General features: G+C 38.6%; 3 protein-coding genes and 1 pseudogene across 3 annotated transcripts; 2 read left to right on the plus strand and 2 right to left on the minus strand.

Moving 5' to 3' along the window:
- Positions 1-240: 240 nt before the first annotated feature.
- LOC131018420 (phenolic glucoside malonyltransferase 1-like) lies at positions 241-2,170 on the plus strand (annotated as a pseudogene).
- Positions 2,171-2,463: 293 nt separating this feature from the next.
- Positions 2,464-3,910, minus strand: LOC131017760 (pelargonidin 3-O-(6-caffeoylglucoside) 5-O-(6-O-malonylglucoside) 4'''-malonyltransferase-like). The gene has a single exon (XM_057946475.1). The coding sequence runs from the start codon at positions 3,880-3,882 to the stop codon at positions 2,584-2,586; it is 1,299 nt and encodes a 432-aa protein (XP_057802458.1). The 5' UTR covers positions 3,883-3,910; the 3' UTR covers positions 2,464-2,583.
- Positions 3,911-8,883: 4,973 nt separating this feature from the next.
- On the plus strand, positions 8,884-10,913 carry LOC131017761 (pentatricopeptide repeat-containing protein At1g31920). Its single transcript, XM_057946476.1, has one exon. It carries the CDS (start codon positions 9,057-9,059, stop codon positions 10,890-10,892), a length of 1,836 nt encoding a protein of 611 aa, XP_057802459.1. The 5' UTR covers positions 8,884-9,056; the 3' UTR covers positions 10,893-10,913.
- A 101-nt stretch (positions 10,914-11,014) lies between these two features.
- LOC131017762 (protein IWS1 homolog 1-like) lies at positions 11,015-16,094 on the minus strand. The gene is made up of 11 exons (XM_057946477.1): positions 15,697-16,094; positions 14,993-15,476; positions 14,164-14,280; positions 13,421-13,641; positions 13,200-13,329; positions 13,055-13,117; positions 12,889-12,966; positions 12,441-12,529; positions 12,302-12,364; positions 12,035-12,188; positions 11,015-11,439 (listed from the first exon to the last, which is right to left on the minus strand). Exons 1-11 carry the CDS (start codon positions 15,714-15,716, stop codon positions 11,341-11,343), a joined length of 1,518 nt encoding a protein of 505 aa, XP_057802460.1. The 5' UTR covers positions 15,717-16,094; the 3' UTR covers positions 11,015-11,340.
- Positions 16,095-22,327: the final 6,233 nt, after the last annotated feature.

A 22,327-nucleotide genomic window follows, 5' to 3' on the forward strand; every position in this document is an offset into this window, starting at 1 on the left:
TGGTGCACACGGTTAATAAATAAATATAAATTTACTAGTTTAGCATTTCACCATGTTTAATGCCTATTTATATGGAAAACGTGTTCAACATTAATTTAAAATCTCAGCCTTTGATTTATTAGAACATATATATAGTAAAAATAGCTATATTAATTAGTGTCTCCCCAAGCAAGCTGAAATTATTTATTACAATTTGCTTGAACCGTTTTCGCGCCGCAATCTCATATCGCCTCGACTTCCATGGCCACCGTTCTCGAAATCTCCCCGCAGTCGGGCAGCGTGCCGGAGCTTTCGCTGCTCGTGTTTTTCGACTTGCTATGGTATGATTTTGCTGCAAATCAGAGTCTTCTCTTCTTCGAATTTCCTTGCTCCAAACCCCATTTCTTGAACACCATTGTTTCTCATCTCAAGAAATCTCTATCCCTCACTCTCTTCCATTTCCTCCCCTTCGCCGGAAACATCATTCATCCTCTAAACCCTCAAGATCGCCCCGTTTACGCTACGAATCAGCGGATTCCGTTACTCTCACGGTTGCTGAATCCGACGCCGACTTCCACCTCCTGACCGGAAATCAGCCCCGGAGTTGCGTTGAGTTTTACACTCTCGCCCCTCTCCTGCCCCAGGCAGCCCGTTCCGACATCTGGATTTCCTGCCCGGTTTTAGCTCTCCAGGTGACGTTTTTTTTTTTTTAAATCAATAATGATTCTTCATTTTCACTCTATGCTCCATCCTACTTGTTAGCGGCACAGAAAAAGTTTCTCATGGTTATATTTTTTAAATTTTCCTCAAAAATATATTTTCAAGGCAATTCAATAATTTGCATAAAATTCGAATAGATTTACAAATTCTATAGAAGAGTATAGTTGATAAAATCACTTGGTGGGGGGCTTAAACCCCTTCCAATCACATGTCAGTCTGCTATTGGTCGAAGGAAAAATGTCTTACCAATTGAATTACATTTTGATTCTGAGACTATGTTTACTAATGACCGCACAATCGGTCGTGGGAATAAAACAAAATTTTGAAACCAAAAAAAATGATTAAAAAATTGCAACATTGATAACCGGTTGGTGCTGCAAATTGCAGACCAACCGAAAAGATGACCTTTTTAATCAAATAAATAGTTGACACTTAGCCTTGTGTTATTAAAAGTATGTTAATAAATAATATAAAAAGAAAAGATATTTAGGTTGTAATGGGTTATTGATAAAGTATTAAAGTTGTAGGATTTAAATAAATTATAGATTATAGATGTAGAAAAGAGCGAAATAATTTTTTTATTAAAAGATTGGGTTGTCGAGGTCATTGGTAAAGATAGTCTGATGTCTATTCAGGTGACCTTGTTTCCTGAAAAGGGATTATCAATTGGTTTCGTGACTCATCACTCCGTAGCCGACGCCAGCACCGTGGTGTCGTTCATTCAGGCGTGGGCTCTGACGAGCAAAGCGGGATCGGATCAACTTAATATGAGGGATCGGTTAAAAGAGGCCAATCTCTTACCATTTTTGGAAAGAGAAACGGTGACGGATCTCAACGCATTAGATTCAGTATACTGGGACGAGATAGTGAAGTTCTCTTGCTCGGTGGAGCCGCCGCCCTTGAAGCTGCCGGAGAACGAGCTCCGGGCAACGTTCATATTGAACAGAGACGAAATCGAGAAGCTGAAGGAGTTGGTGCGAGCCAAGGTTTTAGGTGTGGCTCATGTCTCGTCTTTCACGGTGGTGTGTGCGCTCGTGTGGGCGTGCTCGGCGAGGAGGCGGCGGAGGCTGAAGCCGGCGCTGCTGGCGAATTACTTTGGCAACTGTGTGGCGCTTGTGAAGGCGGAAATGAAGCACGGGCTAGTGAAGGGAGCGGAGGGGTTTGTTGGGGCGGCAGAGGCTATCGGTGCGGCGGTTAAAGGAATTGTGAAAAGCGACAAGGGGATTGTGGATGGTGATGAGAATTGGCCGGAGGAGTTCGGGAAGTTGGCCGGAAAGCGGCGGGGTCGCCGAGATTCGACTTCTACGCGGTGGATTTCGGGTGGGGGAAGCCGGAGAAGTTTGAGGCGCTGTTTATCGACGGCGGCCGGTCAATTTCGCTCAACAAATCGAGGGATTTCGAGGGTGGTTTGGAGATCGGATTGTCGAAGACCAAGATTCAAATGGATGCATTTGCAAGGGTTTACCAATGATACACACAACACTCAAGAATTGCAATTGATGAGATTCAACGACAACAATTCCAAGAAATACACTTTAGGGTGCGTTTACTTTGGTAGATAAATTTATCATGGAAAATGAGAGATAACAAAAATTTATGTCTTTAAATGCCTTCTTTTTTCCTCCACATTTTATACAAAAAAAATCATCATTTTTCCTTTTTTATTTTCACTTCAAAGAGGAATAATATTATCATTCTAAAAATGGAGGGATAAAAGGAAAAATGGTGAATTTCTCTTTTGTATAAAATGTAGGAAAATAAATGAAGCATTTAAAGGCATAAATTTTTGTTATCCCTCATTTTCTTATGATAAATTTATCCATCATAGTAATTGCACCATTAGAATACTTTATTGAAACTTAAATCATGAACTCGATTCCTTAGCTAGGACATAAAGATCTTCATCTCCTCATCTTGCTCAAAGCAACACATCTCATTTTCCTTCAACATCACCATCGCCTCGATCCCATCGCCCTCTTTGCCACACATGAGAATCACCATGTTTCCCAGCGGCTGCTGCGGTCCGATGCCGCTCCAAACCGGCTTCCCCCACCCGAAATCAGCGTCGAATCGAAACCTAGTCAAATCCGAGAACATTATGAGATTGGTTTCAGGTGTGAATCCGCGTGTGAAGAAGTTTTTCACATTGTTTATGATGATATCGCGCCCGTCCCTATCAGGACACATGATCTCAACATACGAAGCTATGGCTCTTCGAACAGAATCCCCCAATAGACGAACAAGTTCTTCGACACCAACGTCGTCCTCGCCTTCAATCCGTGCGGTTGTCGGGATCGCGAAATTCCCACACGCATATCTCGACTGGGGTGGAATTGTTCTCTCCCGCATGTTAACTAGTTGAAGCACTATAGAGGCTCGGCCACTGCCGTGGAGGGCGCGGTCCACGCGGATCAAGGCTCTGGCTATAAATGCACACACAACACGCACTCCAGAGACCGGTTTTCCGGTTACTCTGGATTTGAGGCCGGTTAAGGCCTCGTTGCTGAACAAAAGCCTTTTCACAACAAACTTTTGGTCCGGTCCGCCCGGACCGGCTATGGGCGTCAACGGCCGGCCCACATCGGCGGCCATTTCCTCGTGGCCCTTGGATGGGAGCAGCGAGGGGAGATGAAAAGACGGCCGGGGGATTATTCTCCCTGCTGTCGTGTCATCCGGATTGGCAGCGCCCGACCAGGCGGCGACGAACGTCTCCAGCGACGACGCGTCGAAGACCCTATGAGAGACGCTGATAGCGACGGTGGCCCCGCCGCATGAGAAACGTGTGATCTGGATTGAGAGGAGTGGATTATCAGGAGCTTCGTCATATCGGAAATGTTGCTCCGGTAGGAGGTCGTTGAGCCGATCGATCTCGATTTTAGTGACGAGGTCGATCAGCTCAACGTCGCCCGGAGCTTCTGCTTCGACGAGCACAGCTCCCTGATCGCTGCAATCGACCAAACAATCATTCTTGATGAATCTTCCAGCAAGAGGATAGAAATCAATCAAGATTCTGGCCAGTGATTCTTCCAACTGGCGAGAATCATCCGGTTTCGATTCGTAAAACAAAAAAACACAAATATTCTTCGGCTGCTGAAACCCATCTATAAACGAAATTTTGTAATTCTTGAGATTTTGAGGGGTTGGGGTTTGTGGTTTTATCAACTTGCTACTGATTTTGTTCATCTTTGTTTTTTCAGTCACCAGTAATGGAGTTGACACACACAAAATAAGTACTATTATATATATAAGCAATTCTAAATTTATCGAATGAGTTTCAACATCCCACTGTTATATTTAATTTGGACTCAACTTGTGAATAGTCTTATCAATATTTGACCTCCAATCTAAGAAAACACAAATTTTGATTTTTTACGATTTATGACTGTTTTGCCATTAATTAGAGTGGACCGAATTTGAGTTTACACGCGTGTTAGGCTTCAGGTTTGGGTTAGAGCGCGCGGGTTGTGATGATATAATTGATATAAATGGATAAATTCGTGTCAATTGTGTCATTCATTAAGCATGATTATTTCAAGAATTGAATATTTCAGCATGACATACATGACTATTGTTTTATTTTAAAGGAAAAATCAACTCTCAATCTCTCATTGCCCCACTAAATAGAAATCTACCACTAAATAATTAGACAATCCAAGATTCTTGCACGATTTCCGCTTAACTACACCTTAAATAGTTATTTAAATCGAAAAACGGGCATATCGTGGCTAATTAACTATATAGGATGTAGTGGATTTCTGTATATTCCTATTTAGTTGGGTATATTGAAGAGTTGATTTTCCTAAAAAAAAAAAAGAAAATAAATAGTGAAGTGTTTATCATGAAGTAGGTCAAAGGAGATCCTTTATCCCACAATTTACAATGTCATAATTATGCAAACTACAATTTACAATGTCATAATTATTCGTGCAACAGTGATCAATAATTATACAACACAATAACACGTTGTGCAACTACATAATTTGCTTATGCAACTCATAAATTTTGTGGTGCACAACATAAAACACAAAAATTAACTATTAAAATAACACTTTCTACTTATTAAATAAAATGAGTAATAAATTTAAAAAATAATTCATAAAAATTAAATAATATAACATTGCAAACTATTTTTTAATTCATAGTTCAAATTTTTTATTCATAGTTCAATATGTTATTGTTGCACCAAAAAAAAATAATGATCTTTCATTAAAAAAATATATTCTTATTCATCTTTGATTCTTTAATTAAAAAACTTAAACATTAAATACGTCCCACACATATTACATTACTAATTAATAGTCTTTAATTAATTAAGAATGTTGTAAAAAGACAAAAGTAACCTTCCACTAATTAAAAAACCAAAAACACGGTATTACAAAACTAAAGGTACCTAATTAGGCGGTTTTTTTAAAGAATAAATCTTAATCGCTAGATCTAAAATTTTAAAGGCTAAGATTAGGTTCCTAGTTCTCATTTTAACAGAGATTTTTATTAGAACATCTTCTTATACATATATATATATATATATAGGGTCGCATTCAATGGAGACCACTCCCTTAGATAAAGAATAAAGACCAAATCAAGGCCATTCATCTCACTCCAATCAACGGTTCATATAATTTCCTGATTTGATTTTTCATATAATTAAATATTGGTTTATTATATTTATTTAATTCAAAAAGGGCATATATGTCCACTCAAATCCACTGAAATCTGGGATCACATTGAACAAATCCCAAAAATTCCTCTCTTCTCATTCTAGGACCTGATCCGTCAATGAACATAACAGGTGAACATTAGTATGTTCATTTGTTTTCTTACGAACATATCGACGAACATTAGTATGTTCATTTGTTTTCTTACGAACATATCGACGAACATCAGTATGTTCATTTATTTTTCTACGAACATTAGTATGTTCATTAGTATTTTCTACGAACACTAAGTCGATATGCAGATCTGCAGATCCGTCGGCGGCGCGGCGGTCGCCACCACAAGCGTCCATGTGACCGCCCTGGACGGTATGGTGAACGTTAACTCCATCTTCACCATCGCCGTCTTTGTCGGCCGCTCCTTGGCGACGTCGGGGCAGCACAGCCTGGAGAACTCCTCCGCCTGCGACGTCGGCGGAGATTGGGGAGGAAGGAGGGAGGCGAGGGAAGGGGCGGCGACGACGGCTGCCAGATCTGGAAAAGGGAGGCGGCGGCTGTGTGGGAGAGAAAGAAAGTGTGAGTTGGGAGAGAGAGAGAGAGAGAGAGAGAGAGAGCAGATTTGGGTGTTTACTGTTGTTGCGTGTTCTATGCGAGAAGGAGGGGGGGAAGAGAGACGCTGAGATGGAGAAGGAGGCGACAGCCATAGCGTCGGCGCCGCAACGACTGCTCGTCGGAGAAGAAGGCAGCGGCGACTGCAGATTCAGAGGGAGAGTGAGAAATTGAGAGTCCATTGCTGACATTCAACTTGAAAAGTTTGCTTTAATGTAAATACGAACTTTCAGGAAAATGATTGGAGGGAATAACGAACGTATCTAATGTATCTGGCATGATACCATTCTAAAATTAAAGAGATACGCTATACGTGAATTAAGGTATTAAACATGTATATAGATTAGTAATTGACCATATTATCCTTATACTCTAAAAACGCTTTAATATGAATGGACGAATTGTAGCGGTTAGATCAAGCAAAATCGACGCACAAGATTTGGTCTTTATTCTTTATCTAAGGGAGTGGTCTTCATTGAACTCTCCCCTATATATATATATATGTGTGTGTGTGTGTGTGTGTGTGTGTGTGTGTGTGAATTAAACTTCAATATATAAGTGACTTACGTGTATATAAATGCCCCAATTTTTTGAAAGTAAAATACATCTTCGAATATATAATTTAATTTCTCTACCTAATTGTCTATAGCATGTGCAATATTTCGACTATTAATATAATTTGCGAATTTGGATATACATATAAAATCAAACAAAAGACCATCCAAATTTGTTATAATTGCTCGTTAGTTTTTATTTGTTTGAATGAGTTAATGTATGAGTGAGATAGTGGGATGAGTGGGATATAATTTATTTATAACCTTTATATTATATATATTTTCAAAATTGCCATTCAAATCAATTTCAAATCAAAAACTCCATTTTTAATATAATATAGATATATTGTGATGGTTGGATTTCTTCGCAACTAGGAATTGAAGTAAAATAGGGAGAAATTTGAGAATTTTGATTATCTTTACTATTTATATTTTTTTTATTTAAAATATCATTCAAATTTAACATTCATTTGTATGGCACGAACATCTTAATTTGACAGTGTAAATTTCGTCAATTTAGGCTATGTTTATCAATAACCAATGTCAATTCAACTTTTTAATAAAAAAATTATTTCTCTTTCTTTCACGTACACAATCTACAATTCTAGTATTTTTTTTACTTTATGAATGACCTACTACAACCTAAACATATTTTCTTTTTTCATTAACTAGTACTATACTTTTTTAATAGCAAAAGGCCAACCAAATGACATGTTTTCATTGGATAAAGAAGGTCATCTAATGGATTGATCTACACGTTTTTTTGATAACAGGTTGTTCAAACACATTCATTTTATCTTATTATTATTATTATTATTATTATTATTATTATTATTATTATTATTATTATTATTATTATTATTTAAGTTCTTTGTCTTATATGATGACTGGTTGTTTGGGTCATGAATAAACATAATCTTAAGTCGATTATTTGGAATACGGCCTAGTTTAGAACACTTACAAATGTGAATGTGTCTGTTTTGAGTGTGGTGTTTTTGGCCTAATTTAAAGTCGTTTCCAACGAGGACATCGTGACATACAAGGTTTGTTAGAAAATCATCGGGATGAACTCTCCAACGGTGTATTTGATTGAATTGTTGTAAATTCGGGTTATTGATATCGCCACATCGGGTAGTCTCCCATTCGCCTTGACACCTTCTAAAATCAATATAAAATTATTAAATAGGAATAAAAATTGAGTATCTAGTACTCGCATAGGATTTTGCGGGTATACTTATTTTGTCTTTTTTTATTTTAAATTTAATTTTTATATTTTCTATTTTCTAAATTTTTTTTATTTTGTCTTTTAAAATTCGAGTGGCAGGTAACCTCATTTTGCAATAATCCTAAATTTACGAATAACGCGAGTATCCAAATATCACGGCATATACTCGCTATGGGGATTCAGATTCACTCACAAAGGCCATGCTGAATAGATGAAGTTTTACTAAAATTTTGCAAATTTTGGGTTGGATGCCTACATTTTGCTCATAGGATACTCGTCCCGCCCCGAATTTACACTCTATTACTAAATGACAAATGACAAATGACAAATGACAAATGACAAGTATTGGATGAAAAAGTTTTGCGACGAGACTTTTGTGCATGATTTAAAATCGAGTATATTATATCGGGTCTAGGGCTGTCGTTCCCGAACCATTTTAGATGTTCGATTACTCGATTCGGTTATTTGGGTATCTCAAATAATTTACTAGATAAAGGATTTGAACCTTAGTCTCTAGAAAATACACAAAGTAACTTATCCACTAGACTAAAGCTCATTCTTATACTTTAAATATAGCATAATTTTATTTTAACTAAGACTCGATTTAAAAAAAAATAATGAATGAATTAATAATTAAAATATATATAATATATATATATTAAATAATTTATTAAATAATTTTCGATTATTTCGGTTAACCCGTTTCGGTTATTGGGTTAACCGATACCCGAAATTTTTCTATAAATGATACCCGAAATCGAACCGATAACCAAAAATTCGATTATTGGATACCCAAACCCGAAAATTTCCGTTCAATTAACGGATTATCTAAAACTCAATAACCAATTAGAAACTCAATAACCAATTAGACAGCCCTAATCGGGTCGTATAATTGATGGACTTTGAAATCCTAGAGTGTGGAATTTGCAGACAAGGTAATCAATTTTAAGATATTTCACCTTCCATTTTAATTATTGGAATGTCACCATATGCTCAAATTATGTATTTGAAATAGTAGGTTAAAAAATCACCATATGTTTGTGGCTTCAAGCCTAGCCATGTGATTGGCCAGGAGCAGTGTAAAGGAATTCTTGTGGAGCCCACAGTCATGCAATAACATTATCCTATCCACTAACATACCAAACCATATGACATGGAAATTTTTCTGGCTGAAATCCCAATTCCAAATTCTTGGATCACATTCAACAAAGAACATCAAAGTTGTGGGAATTCAAGAAAACAAAATTCCACCAATTTCCTTTTAATCACACACTGAAAAACCTCATTAAATGAATTCCAGAAGTTGCAAGTGATGACATGATTGCATCATACTTGCCGAGTCAGCCCCAGCAATTCTTGATACAACACCAGAATCATGCAAAGATCCCAGAAACCGATCATTATTCAAATCAAAAGGAGCAAGAATGCATCTCCATGATCAAGAAATGCAAGAATTTGGAGGAATTCAAGCAGATCCATGGCCAAATCCTCAAGTTTGGACTGCTGTGGAGCAGTTCATTCTGCGCCAGCAATCTCATCTCATCTTGTGCTCTATCACAATGGGGAAGCATGGACTACGCCTGCTCGATTTTCGACCAGATCGACCATCCGTGCTCCTTCGACTTCAACACCATGATCAGAGGCTACATCAAGGATATGAGCTCAGAGCAAGCACTGCTTGCATATCTTGACATGCTTGAGACGGGCGTGGGGCCGGATAAGTTCACGTACCCGGCCCTACTCAAGGCGTGCGCGTCTCTATCAGCGGCCGAGGAGGGAATGCAGATCCACTGCCATGTCTTGAAGCATGGATTTATTGGAGATGTGTTTGTGGGCAACAGTTTGATCAATATGTATGGGAAATGTGGTCTCTTGAGGGATTCGTGCTCGGTTTTCGAGCAGATGGAGGAGAAGACAGTGGCTTCTTGGAGTGCTGTCATTGCAGCTCATGCTAGTTTAGGCATGTGGGGTGAGTGTGTGAAGCTGTTCTCTTGCATGATTTGCGACGGCGGGTGGCGGCCGGAGGAGAGTGTTTTGGTCAGTGTGCTGTCTGCCTGCACTCATTTGGGCAGGCTGGATTGGGGCAGGTGCATACATGGCTATCTGCTTCGGAATTTGAGTGGTTTGAATGCTGCAGTTGAGACTGCAGTGATAGATATGTATATAAGATGTGGGAGTTTGGAGAAAGGGATGTGTCTGTTTGGAGAGATGGTTAGCAAGAATCACAAGTCTTATAGTGTGGCTATCTCGGGTCTGGCGAGTCACGGCCGTGGCAAGGAGGCTCTGGGCGTTTTCGAGCAGATGATCGGGGAAGGGTTGAGGCCGGACGACGTGGCCTATGTGGGAGCGCTGAGCGCTTGCAGCCACGCCGGCCTAGTTCAAGAAGGGGTCAAGTATTTTGAGAGGATGACCAGAGAGCATAGGATAGAACCAACAATGCAGCACTATGGTTGCATGGTTGACCTAATGGGGCGAGCCGGGCTGGTCGATGAGGCTCACGAGCTCATCAAGAGCATGCCTATGGAGCCAAACGACGTTGTGTGGCGCAGCCTTCTAAGCGCCTGCAAGATTCATCGGAATCTTGAATTAGGGGAGGTGGCAGCTGAGAGACTGCTGAAGCTCAACACACAGAATGCAGGGGACTATCTGATGCTGTGCAGTATCTATGCACAGGCTGGGAGATGGGAGGATGTGTCGGTGGGTCGGGTCAAGTTGGCCCGTGTGGGGCTAGGCCAGGTGGCTGGGACGAGCGCGGTTGTGGTGAGGGGGGAGGTGCATAGGTTCGTGTCCAACGACATGCTGCATCACCATCCTCTGCAGTGCGAGATACATGAGATGATCCACCAGATGGAGTGGCAGCTGAGGTTCGACGGGTACGAGGCAGACACGTCGCAGGTGTCGATGAATGTGGGGGAAGAAGAGAAGAGGGAGAGGTTGAGGGGCCATAGCCAGAAGCTGGCTATTGCTTTTGCACTCATTAGTACATCTCAAGGGAGTGTTGTGAGAATTGTGAGGAATGTTAGGATGTGTAGCGACTGTCACACTTATACTAAGATGATTTCTGTGATTTATGAAAGGCATATCATAGTTAGGGATAGGAATGTGTTCCATCATTTCAAAGATGGGACTTGTTCTTGTAAAGATTATTGGTGAATTTTATGTCTCTTTTTTGGATGTATAGTTTGTTTAGTTAGGCATTATTTGAGTTCTCGTTTACAAATATTTTCTGCATAATTTTCCACTGGCAAGTATATATCAAATACAACATTACTCCAAGAACAAAACTAGTAAAGAGGATTTATTCTATATGAGAAACTGTAGAACCCAAGTCCCACAGCAAATGATGTCGTTCTTTAACAAAATGTAAGAAAGCTATAGAGATTTAAAAAGGTCTCAAGTTCGAGTCCTCCATCACGCAGTCTTTAAAAATTTATTTATCCAACAAAAAAAATGAAAGCTATAGCGATAGATAAACAGGCAAAATTTGGAATAAATAGGTTCTCAACTAAGCCAGTCACTGAAAATTCTACACTAGCAGCTACTAACTCAGGCTGGCGATCAGATAACTGTCACTACCTTAGTTAACGGCAGAGCAAAATAACTAGAGATATTTCACCATACCACGGCCTTCGACGCTGAGTTTTGTCGCCTGTAGCTGCTTTCTCTTTGGCCCTTTCAACTGCTGCAACTTCTTGTTCATCTGAATGCAAAGACATTTAACAAGTCAAGATTATCATGTGACCATCAGTTACATATCCACCAATATGAAAGACTGTAGTAAAATCAAAAAATCACTTTTGTCGATATCACAGGACGACCAATGCCCAACTTCCTAAAGTTAGCAGATTGCTCTTGTGTAGTCTCAAAAAAGAAAAAAGTTGATACAAGCAACTACCAGAGACATCCCACTATGCAAGTTCCCTGACTCAAAACTGTGATTACAGATACTATAGAAGGTAGATCGAAGTTATCAATTAAACACAGAGGAAAATATAAGCTTCTAGATATGGCATATAACCAAAGATGCAAGCAATGTGTAGTACAGAACTCCAATGATGACTGCTGAGTAGACATTGAACTGCAGTACTCTCAAGATAAGAAAATATGCAATCATGGTTAGAAAGCAAACATACAGATTAAAACGATAAAAAATGACCAAGAAAGATTGGCACCAAAATGAAAGAATATCAAGATTTTGGTAAATCCAATTTTGGGCTTACGTGGTGCAGAATATTAACATGCCAACAATAGGCAAATCTTAGTTTTGGGTCTCGAACTGGGAAAGAGTAACAAACCTTCACACGACGCTGATCTTGTACTACTTGTTTAGCCCGAGCCCTAACTTCATCTGGATCAACCTTGGACTGAGGACGGACCAAAAAATCCATCGACATTGCTTCCGGCCTTGAAGCATGCTGACTAGAAGATGAATGACCAGATTTTGACCCCCTGCAAATAAAAAGCAACAAACTTAGGTGGCACAGTCCACAGATATGAAAACAACAGACATACCTGTTCAAGCTTTATAGTGATGTCAAAAATTTATAAATATATTAACTTACCCTGTAGATTTTTTAGATAAATCAAGGTCATAGTCTCCAGATGGCATTCCTGATCCTTTAACCCTATAAAGATATAACAAGGCATTGGCTCAGGCTGCAGATAGGTTGACTGCAGAATATTTGAGAAAACAAAATATACTTTTTGACAGAAGGCTGCCTCAAAACCCTTTCGTCCTCAAAGTTCTTCATGTCCTCAAACCTTGTGCTCTTGTTGAAAATTGGACGGCTCTGTATGAATAAAAAAATCAGAGTGATTAGAGATACAATTATGACAAACTAATACGAACATTACTCATCAAATTTCTCATGTTCTACTATCAGAGATGGCTATATTAATCAGTTATTCAAAAGCTTCAGCATCTGCAATCAAGATAACAAACAAGTTTCCTTTGGTCCTAACAAAAACATGATATATTACTTCAACACGCTAATTTTACAATCAAGGTCTATTTTTTTGAACTCCCTATCATCTAGATACCCCCTTCTCCCAAAAAAAGAGGGTGGAAGAGAAGAACTGAAAAGGGAAACTGTATGAGAACTAAAATGGAAATATAACCAGGCAAAGAAAAAAAGAACAACTATTGTACCCATTTGTCAACCAACTCTTTAGCAAGTTTTCGGTTGGCTGTAGTCTCCTCATCCGACTTCGACAAAAACATAATGACCTGCCCAAGTGTAACCCAACCATCTTAGTCTCCAATTACTATAGCAGGAAAAGTAAAAGATATGACACAAGATCTTGCAAACTCTGACCTTTCCAAGGCCACTTTTCTTTAACTGTTCTCTACGATCAAACTGCTCCAAATCAATTGGAAACTGGCAAGCATAAAATATCAGCCTGCTGAGTTTCAGAAGCGTAAGAAATATATATAAGTATAGCCTATGGCACTATGCATACATCAAACAGAATCCTGAGAACTGCAGCACGGATGTTGATGTTTGGCAAGCTCCCATCCGGTAGAGGCTCAAGCCAATTTTTCATGAGAGTCAAAACTCCGTGATCTAGAAATTCTTGCTGAAGTTGTTTTCTGCACCAAAAGCAGCACCATGCAAGAAAATTAAAACAAACGAGATTTTAGAGAGGCGAAGAGGAACAGAAATTAAGAACAGCCAACTAACTTTGATAGGACATCTGTGAGAAGGGATAGCTTCTTCAATTTGTTTATGGCAGGTTTCCCCTGACGATTAAGTTCAGCATCTTCCTCAGCAACCACCTCCAGTTCAGCCATAACGTTTTCCACGAGAAGAGCAACCTCGGCAGGACTCTTTTCAGTTTTCTTTCTTTTCTTGCCTATCTTGAAGAGATCATTTATTTCTGCATCCTCTTCTCCTTCTTCAGCCTGCATAATAATGACATGCAAGAAACAAAATCCATTTATTATTACAAATTTCAACAAAAACTTAGATTATGAAGAAGAAACAAACACATGCACACAAAATTACAACAAATAATTTCAGTTCAAGAAATTCCCTGCAAAATCAACATAATTTTGGCTAAACTGTGAAATAATGATAACAACTTACCAATAGAAAACTAACCAAAAAGATCTTGACCAAAAGCTCATCATAGAGTCTCTAATTTGATTCTTAGTGTCAGGGATGGAGACAGAGAGAGAGAAAGGAAAAGGGGTTCGAGAAATTCGAAGGAGAAACAATTAAAAAGGGTGCACAATCTAGAGACAAGATTTCAGTTACAGACCTTCTAATCAGGAGAACGGAACAATAAATTCCTAAAACTCCTAAGAACTATATATTTGAGATGAAAACTGCAGAAATATAATAAATATTTACCATAAAAGAAAACAAGAACGCTGCTCAAAATCTGTATAACTTTATGCAATACAAATAAGATAGGAACGGACCTGGGGAGCACGACTTGGCGAGTGTTCATTGTCACTTAGATACCGGTGAGCAGGATCCACACCACTGTCATCAATGAAGTTATCATCATCCAGGGTCCTAACGCCATCTTGATCCTCCTATAAAATGGACATGAACTCACTCAACAATGATTGCACAATTGTAGAAACAGATTAATTGATCAAACCCCCATTTGTTGATTTACTCATGGGTTCAATTGTACACTCAAATGAATCAGTCTCCCTAAGGATTGTTTTCATCTTTAACCACAGAGAACAAACTGGAAATACAAAATAAAACAAAAATCAACAAAGACAACTCAATTACCCAAAACAAGATTTTCAATTTGCAATCTTGTTTTAAATTGGAGCACAAACGCACTAAAATCAGCAAGAACCAATACTATTTATCCACAAGTACCAAAATAAAAAACTTAGAAATGCAAAACTCTATATATTCATTAACACGAGACAAGCCCAATCACACTGAACCACACAACGAACTAATTAATCTATGAGTGATGGGATCCCTGTACCACAAATACAATATCAATTGCCAGTTTGCACGCATGGACACAAATGGGTACCAAAGCCCAACCCATAATTCATCAAATTTCAATAATCTAATCACCTTTATTTGATAAAACCTATAAATCATATCAACAAATTCACCAAATCTAATAAACGACAAACTGGGTTATATGCACCAGCAGTTGCACGAGAGACTGACTTCCAATAGGCAAATAACACGCATGGAAAATAATTCTGGGGAAAAATAAAGTTGCCAACTTCGCAGTGGAATAATAGAGATAACATACAAAACAATGCAAACCTCAGAATCACCGCCCGCGATTGTGTCCCACATCTCCTTCATCTCAGGATCAGCTTCCTCATCCCTCACTCTTCCTCCTCCATTCCTCTTAACCTTAAAATTCCTAGCCTCTGCCTCCCCCTTCCGCTTTTTCTCCACACTTTTCCTCTTCTCTCCTCCCTCCTTTCTCTTTCCACCACCCATATGACTTTCTTTCATCACCCCGGCTCTGTTATCCTCATCACCACCACTATAATCCCCACCAACCTCTTCATCCTCCAAACCAAAGTCCACGGGGCGTGACACTTTGTCAGATGAGTACTTCTTAATCAACCGCTTTCGGGGATTTGCCTTTGAGTCACTGTACACTGGAGTTGTGGATCGCTCTCTGCGATCATGTACAGTGTCAGCTTCATCATCCAATAAATATTGCTGAGGCTCGTCCCCGTCCGACGGCATATCCTCATCAAAGTCCATCAATGGCTCACCATCCTCATCACGGTAACTATATTCACCAAATAAAAGAATAATTCAAGAGTGAAAAATCCCAACACCCCAAATCACAACACGAAATATATATACAAATACTCGACATGCTGAAAACCTCAATTGCATATGAAAACCCTAGTTCCACAGGCATGCGGGGAATCAAACACACAAAACTCATCAAAATCCATCAATTAAAACCCTAGTTGCATCATTACGGAATACGGAATTATACTTACGGGTCATTTTCGTAGCCCATCTTTGATTCTGAAAAAAAAAATAGTTCCCACAACAGCGCGAGCGCATATACGAGCTGCCTTTGAATGCCGTAACCGTTTTGCGCTTTCGTATGAGGATGGATGTATGCCTCTTTATATCTGCGTGGTTTCGGGTGAAATTCACCGGAATTTTTTGGAAAAATCTAGGAAATCAAATTATTACTCGATTACTTGATTGATAAAAGGAAATAGGAATCAAGAGGTGGAGCAATTGACGAAACGATCAATTGAAGCTGGGAATTATTTGGAATTATTTCACGGGAAATTATGCCAAACATGAGAAAATAAATAAAAATAAAAATAATTTTTTCGGTTTGAAAATCCGCGGGCTTCTTGGCTCAGGGGAAAGGAACCCGCTTAAATATTTTACTGTAGGCTGCGGCCTTTTATTTATTTTCTCTTTTTTTTAGAGCCTGCTTTTTTTTTTCTTTTTTCTTAATTTCCATTTTCCTTTAAATTTTATGTTGCTTTTAGGTTATACTTAGGGGGTGTATTTGTTCAGGATTTTAATAGATTTCTACATATTTTTAAAATCTGAGTGTATTCGTTCAAAACTTTTAAAACTCTATGAAAATCTGGGTATATTCGTTCAAGACTTTTAAAACTCTATGAAAATCTGAGTGTATTTAAAAATCTATAGATTTTAACATTGGACTGATTTCCATTGATTTCATTCAAAAAATACACATAAACAAATCCGACCTCGGACCACGAGAATTCTGAAATCTTCAAATGCCAGCACCGGCTGGGATCCAGCGGCCGCGGCTAGCAAGGGCTAGAACAAGTTTATAAATACTCCATCCGTCTCACTCCAATAGGCTCATTTTCCTTTTTGAGTAAAAAAATTATACTTAATTGGTGTGGACCACACCACTTTCCTACTAAAAAATAAATTTTCTTAATCTCCATGCCCAAAAGAAGTGAGCCTATTGGAGTGGGACGGAGGGAGTAGTAGACGTATTCAGTTTTCTTCAGCACGCAAATTCTTGTAGTCGCCTTTAAAAAATAACACAAGCTTAGGGTTCTGCATTGGCTATTAGTAAGGTATTCTCTCATAAATCTTATATCTTTCATATTATTTTCTTATTCAGTTTTTCTATTGCACAAATTTTGTATCTTTATAAATTGTTAGCATCGTATTTTCATGTGAGTTGATTCCAGTTTTTGTTGTTTTTCTTTATTTTTTCTTTTATTCATTGTTATATACTATATACGTATATGTATTTTGTGTCTAGTAATATTATCATGGGAGATTCTCAACAACAAGATATGAAAAAGAGGGCAGCCTATGAACCATGGACTAAGGAACAAAGCGATGTGTTGTTAGAAATCTTGGTTGAGTCTGCGAATCGGGGATGGCGTGATAATAGTGGTATCTTTAGCAAAGCAACCGTTGAAGAAAGAATACTTCATGTTCTTAATGAAAGACTTGGGTGTAATAAGACATATAACAATTACCTAAGCCGTATCAAATGGTTTAAAAACCGTTGGTCAGCTTATTCAACACTTATGAAGTTTAACTCTGGTTTTGGTTATGACAACAATACCAAAAAGTTCACGGCTCCAGATGAAGTAAGGGTAGAGTACTGCTAGGTAAACATTGTTAGCAATAATTTTTTTCAAATATTTTCACGGCTCCAGATGAAGTAAGGGTAGAGTACTGCTAGGTAAACATTGTTAGCAATAATTTATTTCAAATATTTTTTTTTAATAACATAGTTAATTGATAAAGTTATTCTTTATTATGTTAGGCTCACCCAAAAGATGCATATTTGCGCCATGGGAATTGTCCGGATTATTATGACTTGGGAATTGCTGTTGGAAATGGTGTGGTTGTAGGAAAAAACTCAATTGGATTGGATAGTGCTACTGATGCTAGGACATTAGGAGTTGATGAAAATATAGCTCCACACATAGAAGACTTGAATTATGATGCTGAAAATGAGGCGTTTGTAGGACTAGCTCAAGATGATCCACCATCATCTGGATCCAAATCACCTTTGGTATTCCCTGAAGTGCCTGAGGTCTCCACTCAGAGAAGAGCTGCTGCCAAAAGAACTAGAGCCCAGTTTGACATAAATTATGGTCATACTGAAAATAGTTCGCATCATGATTTCATGTCCGAAGTTAAAAAAATAACTAACACTTTTGATGGAGTTCATAGCTGTTCGCTATTATTTTCACCACGCCGCAAGTATACGGTGTAGTTGCAACATAGGGAAGCAAGGTCGTATTCCACAAGGATTGGTGAATTTAAACTTCTAAATATTATTAATAAGTTGTTCTCAATCTATTTAGACAACCAAAGTTCAAGAGGTGTTGATAACTAAAACAAAGCTAAATAAAGCAAGTAAATAAAATAACAAGAAAATAAACTTAATTAATAAATTGGGGAATGACTCGAAGGAAAGTTATCCTAGGGACTAGATTTCGATGGATCGTAATAAACTTCAATCTAAATCAATATAAATCTTGATATGGCCTACTTATCTAGGGCGATCTCCCCACTAGTTTTAGCCCCCTCCCGGACGACTAAAACAGTAGATTACGGGTCATAATTGCCGTCCCCGGTCAATTTCTAACCTATAACTCCCAAGAGCACAAAAGATCAACAAGCCCTCACCCAACTCTCAACCTCCCGGTTTATTGAGATGATATGTATCAAACTCCTAATCTATTGTAATTATCCTCTCCCGATTCAAATCACAAATTAGAAATGCACAAAAGGTGGCCAACCAATCATACAAGAGATAAATCTAGGACTTGAAAAGATAACAATAAGCACAATCAAGATATATATTGAACAAAGAAATCAATCCATTACAAATCCATCTAATCTAATCCCTAAGATAAGAGATTTTAGCCAAGCATATTCATAATAAAAGCAAATCTCAAGTCATAAGAAAACATAAATAAAGATATAGAGAGATAGAGATTCATAGACAAATCCTATAATCTTGATCTTCAATCATGTAGTCTTGATGAGCTCCTTTCCAAGTCTTCCCCTTCTTTATTTGATTTTGGTGTTGTTTTTGTGTGTGGAAGAGAGAAAAAATGGTAGAGAATGGAGGCTAGGGTTTGGAATTGGAGAGAATTGGGGAAGATGGAGTGGGTGTGTGATGTTGGGGATGATGAATAATGTGAGGAAAAGGGGGAGAAAGGGGTTAAAAACGCGTTTGGGGGAGCCCCGCCCTTTTCCCGCGGTCACGGCCCGCGTCCGCGGCCTTCAAACGTGGGGGATGCTCAGGGGACCCGCGGTCCCGCCCCGCGGCCGCGGGTGGTGACCGCGGGTGTCTCCTGAGTCGGGAACAGCTGACCCGCGGTCCCACCCCGCGGCCGCGGGTGGTGACCGCGGGCTACTGGGCGTATTGCGCAGGCCGCTCGTTTTGCTCCGTTCTCCCTCGTCCGGACTCGGATTTGGTCGCCGTTTGCGCTCACGGATTCCTCTCGAGACGTACTTCAATCTCATATCTTCAAAATCCTCCAATTAATCCTTGATTTTTCCTGAAATTACTCCAAAACTACACCAAAACATCACATCTTCATAAAACTCAACATTATGGTACAAACACGCATTGGCAAACAAAACATGAAGGAAAATGACAACAAATCATGTGGAATTGAGGTACGAAAACCATGTTTGTCAACCCCCCAAACTTAAAGCGTTGTTTGTCCCCAAACAACAAAGAGAAGAGAAATAAAAGATAACAAACATGTGAGAATGAATTGGTGTCATTTCAAGGGCTTCAATTTTTTTCAAAATATTTCACTAGTGTATCACAAGTAGATATGCATTTCAAGAAGTCACAAGTGATAGTAAGTTCAACATTATAGCCTCCAAGCTTGAATCCTCACAAGGTGAATGTTTCAATGATGCACTCGACTCTCAAGTGTTTAGAATGGACGTGTTTACACTCAATTCGAAACAATGCATGCAATCTACCATAGGCTTGCCGTTTGTCCTAACTCTCTATGCTTCAATGTGTTATAAATAGAGATCAAAAAGGGCTTTCATTGGGTTGTAATGAGGGCTCTTTGGTAAGGTGAGTAGTTTTTTTAGGCAAAGTGACTCATCCCACAATCCATCAATCACAATGAACAAATCAACTTCACCATTTCTCTTATCAATCAAAAACCAAAATCCCTACATTTCATCTTTCATCCTTAGTGATATCTATCATGGCTATGATTCAAAAGGCAAATCACTCCCCTTTATGCTCTTTTATTCACATTCATTTTCATTTCTTTTTCTTTTTGAGCTCATAGGGGATTAGTGATTTTCACACAATCAAAGCTTGATAAGCAATTTCAATCATTTCCCAAACTTTTTTCTTCATCAAAGCAACCACTAACACTCTAAGTTCTACCCCTTTATCATTGGTTCATTCAAAGAAAGGCTACAAGGCACAAAAGGGGTAAACTAGGATCATATGAGAATTTGGCACAATTGGGGTCAAGTGGCTAACAAAGATGGCCTTAAATCACTTCAATATTAACAACACATCTACTTTTATTTTCAAGAGAGGACTCATGGCAAGTTCTAGAGACCAACATACATGCTCAATCGATTTACACTCAAGAACAAAATGAGATTGTGATAATATGACAATCAATGGCTCAAATCTTACAAGCTCATTATCAAGTTCTTGGAGGCAAAACATTTAACTCACTTGTCACAAGTTCAAACTTTTCATGCATAATCCACAAGTGATACACACAATTTCTTTTCAAAAGCAACATTCATATCATAAGCCCAACACACATTTCATCCAACTCATGTTTTTCAACAATCAAGCTCAAAAACAAAAGACAAGGAAAAGCTCAAAAACAAAGACAAAATCTCATTATTCGAAAACTAAACTAACTAAATAAATAAACAACGGATAAACGAGATAAGTAACCCATCTTCACCCTCCCCCCAAACTTATTTCACACAAAGGAGAAATAAGTTTGGATGAAGGAGAAAATGGTTACTTGTCTCGTACTCACAAACGAGGTGGAGGCTTAGGCGGTGGCCATTTCTCATCAAATTTGCATGCTCCATCCACCGCGACCCAAAAATATGGTGGCTTTGCAATTCTTGAGACATCCCGGGCGTCATGGTAATCTCGTTCACCATCTAGAGTACCACCACACTCAAACAATTCCTTATTAGACAAATCAAAGTGAAAATCAAAAGATGAAGATAAATAAAAGTGAAAGAAGCAAGCCTTCATAGAATCGCCTGTGGCGAGGTAAGGATCGACAAAATTTTTGACTTTGCTTTCTTTAAAGCTTGTGAAATCTTCATCTTTTTGAAATTGTAGAGGTTGTGTCGGAAAAGTTGGGCTCTCGACTTCAAGGGGTTTGGAGAATTGATCCTCATCTTCTTCATACTCTTCTTCAACTTCTTGAGGCTCTTCACTTAGCATTGGCATTGGTTCCTCATACAAGGTTCCATTTTGAAGGCTAATGGCCATGCACAAATCATCAATTCGCTTTTGATTTTCCATAGTGGTAGCCAAAGACCTTCTTTGCTCTTCTAGCATAACCTCCGATTTTGCTAGACTTTTTTCTATCCAAGCTTGTGTAGTTAAGAAGCATTGTAGGAGATCGTCTTTCGAATTCGATTTCTCCACTTGATAGTATCGATTTCCCCCTTGGAAGCCTTCTTGAGTGGAATAAGAATTTTCATAATTCCAACTATTGAAATGGTCCTCATACTCCAATGGTGATTGCCCCTCCATGGCATTGCACCCCATGTCATAATACTCACCATAGGAAGGTGTTGGTTGGAAGGCTTTTTGGATCATTGGTTGCCTACAATTTCTTTTGGCTTCCAAAACACGCAACTTAAGTTGCATCAACGCCAATTGTAGTTGGAGTTGCTCAACCAACTCATTCCTTCCATCATCCATTTTTGGTGCCGCTTTTACGGCTGTGGAGCAATTTTCTCTAACAAAAATAAATAAACATATAAATAAACAAACATAAAAACAATATCTAAATTAGATAAAAATAACTTTTCACAATATCAAAAGTAAAAACTCAACCAATCCCCGGCAACGGCGCCAAAAACTTGTTCGCTATTATTTTCACCACGCCGCAAGTATACGGTGTAGTTGCAACATAGGGAAGCAAGGTCGTATTCCACAAGGATTGGTGAATTTAAACTTCTAAATATTATTAATAAGTTGTTCTCAATCTATTTAGACAACCAAAGTTCAAGAGGTGTTGATAACTAAAACAAAGCTAAATAAAGCAAGTAAATAAAATAACAAGAAAATAAACTTAATTAATAAATTGGGGAATGACTCGAAGGAAAGTTATCCTAGGGACTAGATTTCGATGGATCGTAATAAACTTCAATCTAAATCAATATAAATCTTGATATGGCCTACTTATCTAGGGCGATCTCCCCACTAGTTTTAGCCCCCTCCCGGACGACTAAAACAGTAGATTACGGGTCATAATTGCCGTCCCCGGTCAATTTCTAACCTATAACTCCCAAGAGCACAAAAGATCAACAAGCCCTCACCCAACTCTCAACCTCCCGGTTTATTGAGATGATATGTATCAAACTCCTAATCTATTGTAATTATCCTCTCCCGAT

The sequence above is a fragment of the Salvia miltiorrhiza genome, chromosome 3 (genome assembly GCF_028751815.1).
Source record: "Salvia miltiorrhiza cultivar Shanhuang (shh) chromosome 3, IMPLAD_Smil_shh, whole genome shotgun sequence".
Lineage (NCBI taxonomy): Eukaryota > Viridiplantae > Streptophyta > Magnoliopsida > Lamiales > Lamiaceae > Salvia > Salvia miltiorrhiza.